The following is a 6,351-nucleotide window of genomic DNA, read 5'->3' on the forward strand; positions in this document are numbered from 1 at the left end:
TCGTGGTTCTTTCTATGATGCCAACATTTACATAGCATATATTTGAACTAATTTGGCCTGTTATTTGAGCAATTCATATTATGTAAACGATAATTCAACTTAAATATTTATATTTTGTAATACAAACATTGATTTAGCAAAAATAATTATTACTGTTGATGTGGTGAAAATAATGAATTTTAATTGTTTTCATGTAAAATAAGACTTAATTAAATAAAAATAATATTTTATACTTTTAATTGGATAAAAAAAGATAAAAGTTTATTTGAGAAATTTGAGAAAAGTACAACATTTTTTAACATTTTACTAAAAATAAAAAACAAATTGAAGGTATATACTTTAAAATTATCACTCAAATCCGTTTTAAGTGTACTCAATACAATTACAATTAAACTTTGAATGATTTAAAAGGTAGTGATTGAATGTTAGAAATATGAAATTGTGAGAAATAATGTGTATAAGTGTATATAAGAATAAATGCCAAGTAAACAGTAAAATCAAAAGGTTATTATGTGAAATTGTGTTTATTTTAATTTGGTGTACTCATCAATTGTATTCTTTATTTGTTCAAACAAATAAAAAAGTGATTAAAATTGCTATAACATTCCAAAGCGAAAATACTGTAGTAAATCGATACTACAGTAGAATATTACAATTGATACTGAAAGTTGAAATTCTACGTCAGCACTGATATTTTCAGAAATAGGAAATCCTGAACATACAAATTGAGTGCTTAAACAAAGTTGTTCTATATCACAGCTGATTCTTTACAAAAGCTTTATCATTAGAGTGCTTAAACATTTTCAATACAAAGCAGAAAAAAAAGAAATAGATTGAAAGCAAATACACGTGCCCAGAATTATTATTCAAATTGTTAGTACCTTATTATTAAGCACTGCAGACTCCATGATCCCATACTTCCCCCAATTTTATGATTGAGAAAGGATTGGGCAATGGAAGGGATTGATGGCTAAGGGCTTGAGCAACCTGTTCCATGGTTGGCCGAAGTCGGGGATTGCCATTCAAGCATGCAAATGCTAGCCTTGTAGTAGAGACAACATCCTTTGCAACTTGCCTTACCGGTGGTGGGAGACGTTGGTCTATCACATCTTTAAGTAAAATCTGTTGGTTATCATTTGGCACTGATGTTGATGTTGATGATGACAAACATGAAATCAAATCACCAGGATGCCTCCCCATAAGTATTTCCGTTGTTAGCACCCCAAAACTATAAATGTCACATCTCTCGTCTACTTTCATTGTATAAGCCAACTCTACATAAAAATATATATATAATTTATTTAGGCATGAATAACAAGCTAGAAATAATTAAGAAGTATAAAGCTTAGAATATTATAATATTCACATATTATTAGTATCCAATATCTAAAGTTTTACGATTAGAAAAAAGAAAGAGAGAATGAAAAAAAAAAAAAAACCCTATCATAGCTTGCATTATTTTTCAATTTTAACCAAAATTAATGACTTTTAAAAAAGTTTCAAGTAGAAATATTTTTTTTTTTTTAACAAAAGAAGCTGCAGCCTAAAGATAGGATAAAGGATTGTAGATACTAATACTACCACTTAAAAATAGTTATTTAAACCAAGTAAGTTAAACAGTGGGATTCAGAAACATTAGTCTTTGATAAAAAGAAAATATTAATACTAGAAATTAAGAAGTATTAAAATTTTTTTATTAAGACTTTTATATATTGATATATATTATATTACAAAAACTTACTTCAAATGAAGAATTAAACCACTTGCCAGTATTTCAAAATTAACATATAGTAGTAAATAAATGATACCTGGAGCAATGTATCCAAAAGTGCCTGCAAATGTGGTCCAATTTGAGGAGTCAGGCTTTAAAAGCCTAGCTGTGCCAAAGTCCGAGACATGAGCCTCATAATCCAAATCCAAGAGAACGTTATTGCTGGAAATGTCTCGATGAATTATGGGTGGTGAGTGGTCGTGATGCATGTAAGACAAAGCATTGGCCAATCCTTTAACAACATTTAGCCTCTTCTTCCAATCCAACTCCTCTGCTTTTTCATTGTTTCTTAAGACCATTCTCAAACTTCCCCTTTCAACAAACTCATAAACCAAAAAAGAGTGCCTTGGATGTGAACAAAATCCATACAGCTTCACAATGTTACGATGCCTTATTTCTGATAAAGCACGAATCTCGCTTTCAAAGGCTTTCAAGATGTTGATAAGTATACTATCTTTGGATTGGTGAAGTTTCTTCACAGCAACCACCTGACCAGTTTGTAACACAGCTTTGTAAACAGTTCCATATCCTCCTGAACCAATGCAACAATTGGAGTTGAAATTTTCAAGGGCTTCAATAATGTTCTCATAAAGTATTCTTCCATTAGATCCCCATGCTGTGAAAATATCTCCATGTTGTGCCTCCCTTGACTCATCAGATTTTCTGGTTCGCTTCTTTTGGCAAAGAATAAGGAAACTCCCAGCCATGATAAATAGCAAAAGCAGAATACCAAACAGTGGAATCACAATCAACATGATGAGTCTGGTTCTTTTTCTGTGACCCTTTATGTTGCTAGTGATAGGAACACAAGGCATTAATCCAGTGGCATTACCACATAGTCCTTTATTGTTTCTTAAGGCATCAAATGAAGCCTCTTGAAATGCCTTAATATTGGAAATAGGGCCTTCTAATTGATTATAAGAGATATTCACAACAGTCAAGCTTCGCAAATCATTGAAAGAAATTGGAATGGAACCATTGAGCATATTGTGAGAGAAATCCAATATTTCCAAGGTGTGTAATTGCCCAAGCTGTTGTGGTATCGCTCCAATAATCAAATTTTGACTCAAATCTAGAATCTGAAGACCATATATGAAGCTTATTGAAAATGGAATGGTTTCTCCAAGTTTATTTTTGCTCAAATTCAAATTCAATAACTTTGAGCACTCTCCAAATTGATAAGGAATTGAACCACTTAAATTGTTTGATGCCAAGTTAAGATGCTGTAGATTTGAAAGAACTCCAATCTCTGGTGGAATTTTACCGGAAAGTTGGTTATCACTTACCAGAAGACGGAACATCAATGTCAATGCTCCTAATTCCTTGGGAATCCCACCGACAAGATGATTTGATGAGAGATCAAGTTCCTGTAACTGAGTTGCATGTTGCAACTCTAGTGGGATCTTTCCAGAAATGTTGTTATTGGAGATTTGTAGGCTTGTTAGATTATGACATTGCCCCCATTTTGGAGAAAGTTCACCATAAAATCTATTGTTGCTTAATGAAATATAATTCAAATTCGGATACACAGCAAAAGCTTCTGATATATTTCCTGTAAAGTTGTTTCCTTCAAGCCTAACTCTGTATAAACTTTTGCAGTTTTTCAAAGTTGGTGGCATATGACCCGTTAAATTGTTGTTGATAACCGAAAGATTTACGAGTTGTCCACCCTTGCATAAATTTTTGGGTAATGGACCACTGAGATGGTTATCTGATAATTTTAATGATTGTAAATGAGTAAGATTACCGAGCGTTGAAGGAACTGGCCCTGATAAATGATTATAGTGAAGATGTATCTTCATAAGTTTCGACATGTTTCCTATGGAAGCAGGGATTGAACCAGAGAAATTATTTTGATTCAACAAAAATTTAGTGAGAGATTTAAGCATCCCAATCTCTTTAGGTATCGACCCAAAAAACATATTTTGATGAAGGTAAAGAATGGATAAGTTGGTCAAGTTTCCTATAGAAGCAGGGATTGAACCAAAGAAATTGTTTTGGGCCAACTCAAAGTCAGTGAGAGATTTAAGCATCCCTATCTCTTGAGGTATCAATCCAAAAAACATATTTTGATGAAGGTGGAGAATGGATAAGCTGGTCAAGTTTCCTATGGAAGCGGGGATAGAACCACGCAGATAGTTATCAAAGAAATACATCTCGGAAACTGAACTCAGGCCTCCCATCTCTAATGGAATGGAACCACCGATCGCATTGCTTGCTAAGGAAATCAACTCAAGACCTTTCAATAAGCAAATTTCGGGTGGAATATTCCCCGAAAAGTTATTGTATGACAAGTCAAGGAAGGTGAGCTTGGAAAGGTTCCCAATGTCTGAGGGAATGGGCCCATACAGTGAGTTGTTACGAAGGTTAAGCCTCATCAGGTTAGGGAAGAAAAGAAAGTTAAGACTATGAAGTGTACCTTTCAACCCATAATCTGGAAGGCTTAGATTGGTGATGCTTTCAGCCTTGTCGCAGGTAATTCCAACCCAACTGCAATAGCTGTCTCCAACCCACAAAGAAGAGAGCAAAGTTTGGGTGTTGTTGTCAAGGCTAGCTTTCCATTTTAGAAGAGCTTCCGCTTCTTTACCTCTTGTAAGTGCAGCAATGGAGGATGAAGAAGCAAAAACAGGGGAAGAGTGAAGCAGGACAAGTATGAGGAAGAACATGACTTTGAATGGTATTAAGAAAGAAGACATGATTTGGATAGTTCAAAAAGGATCTTTAGTTAATTGCTCTAAATTACATTGGCTAGCATGGTCAGGTATTTATGCAAAATACAAGAGCATTTTAGTCACTACGAAACATCAACATCAAGGGGAAAAATATAATTTTATGACTGATGGGTCTTTTACGTTTAAATTAATTTTGTTGGATGATGACTATTGGTCTTCTACATTTAAAGGACAGTTTTAACTTTAGTTTGCACTTATGATTAATCAAATGTTAAAAAAAAATTATGGTAATTATTTTAAATGAAAATTATATCTTATACATCAATCAAATTTTAAATTCTATAAATGAGTTTATAAGATTACTACAAACAATTAGATCATAAATAAAAAATTAAGTATGTAAAGAAATTAATGAACTAAATATTTTATATAAAAATTTTTAATTTTATAAATAAAATTAAAAAAATTGACATATGTTTTTTAAGAATATACCTGTAAAAATTAATGAATTGATTAATTATTATACAAATATATGCATACAAATCATTTAATTCAATTTGTAAAATTTAAAATTTTTATTATCAATTTATATTAAATAATAATTAAATTATTAAATGAAGATGTGATAGTTGTGTAGACTATAAATTAACAGTGAAGTCAATATATAAGATAATAATTTTAAATGTATAAATTTTTATTCATTTAATTTGGTTCAAGTTGATCTTTTATTCAATATTGAATCTTGTCCAAATCTTTTGGCTTCTTGTTTTTAACGTTTTCATGGTGCACAATAAGTTATAGGTCAAAGGATATCATTTATAAAAATGTAAATATATATATAATTTATAATTCAATTTTGATTAATATTTATTTAACGGTAAAAATATCTATCTAAAAAAAATTAAATTTGACTTATAAATTTGTAAGTCAATAAAAATTAATGGTTAAATTAGATTATTTCAAGTTTAAATTTTAAAATTTAAAGAGTTCAAAATTTAAGTCATTTTATAGATTTAATATTATCTAGAAGAGTTAAAATTTTACAAGGATTTACATAAAAACATACCCTTTGAACTAATCATATTCTTTGAACTTATTCTATCATATTCTTTGAACTAATCAAATATATTTATACTAATTCCTCCTTTGTTCTATTATAATAATCAAACTTCATAACACATATTATATTCTATTCCTTTTTATATTTTTTTCTGACAAAATACAAATTTCATTCCTCCATTTCATTTTACAAACCAAACATGTCGTAAGTTCTTAGATTTTTGACAACATATACCTTAAGGTATGAACCAAACTCATGTTTAAAAATCATATGCATACCAATTATGATGTTCACAACAAATAGATTCGATTTTGGATTCAATTTTCTATGTTTAATTTTCACTACTTGTTATGTTCATACATGTGTGTTTGTAAGACAAATATTGTCAAATCACTACAATTTTAAATGATTAATTTAAACTATTTAAATGAACATATAAATAATTATTGATCAATTTTATAAAATTGTCCTTTAAAAGCATAAAAAATTTTCAAAAAATTCTAAATTAACCAATAATATATATTTTTAAGTTTTGAATAACTTTTAAATGATTAACTTAAATAAGTATCTAAACAATGAATTTTTATAATGTATGGCCTTTCTTTAAGGTGCCACATGGCATTCATCTCTTTTTATTTTTTTCTTTTTTTATTTAATAAATATTTTTATTTAATTATTTTGTGTGTGGACCCATAATTTAGAAGGCTTAGATTGGTGATGCTTGTAGCCTTATTGCGGGTAATTCCAACCCAATTGCAATGGCTGTCTCCAACCCACAAAGAACGGAGCAAAGTTTGAGTGGTGTTGTCAACTCTAGCTTTCCATTTTAGACCATTTCACATTCTATG

The 6,351-nt window shown here is 30.3% G+C and overlaps 1 protein-coding gene across 1 annotated transcript; it reads right to left on the minus strand.

Moving 5' to 3' along the window:
- Positions 1 to 888: 888 nt before the first annotated feature.
- LOC111293540 (uncharacterized) lies at positions 889 to 4,437 on the minus strand. Its single transcript, XM_089748697.1, has 2 exons — positions 1,809 to 4,437; positions 889 to 1,274 (listed from the first exon to the last, which is right to left on the minus strand). Exons 1-2 carry the CDS (start codon positions 4,435 to 4,437, stop codon positions 889 to 891), a joined length of 3,015 nt encoding a protein of 1,004 aa, XP_089604823.1.
- Between the last annotated feature and the right edge of the window lie 1,914 nt (positions 4,438 to 6,351).

This window comes from Durio zibethinus, chromosome 19 (genome assembly GCF_047325235.1).
Source record: "Durio zibethinus cultivar Kanyao isolate XHJ-2024 chromosome 19, ASM4732523v1, whole genome shotgun sequence".
Lineage (NCBI taxonomy): Eukaryota > Viridiplantae > Streptophyta > Magnoliopsida > Malvales > Malvaceae > Durio > Durio zibethinus.

Bases quoted from the DNA above. Each gene is read 5' to 3' on its own strand.
- LOC111293540 (XM_089748697.1), bottom strand. From the start codon at position 4,437: ATGTTCTTCCTCATACTTGTCCTGCTTCACTCTTCCCCTGTTTTTGCT. The intron at 1,275-1,808 runs GTATCATTTATT...ATTTTTATGTAG, and splicing joins TTTTGGATACATTGCTCCAG to AGTTGGCTTATACAATGAAA.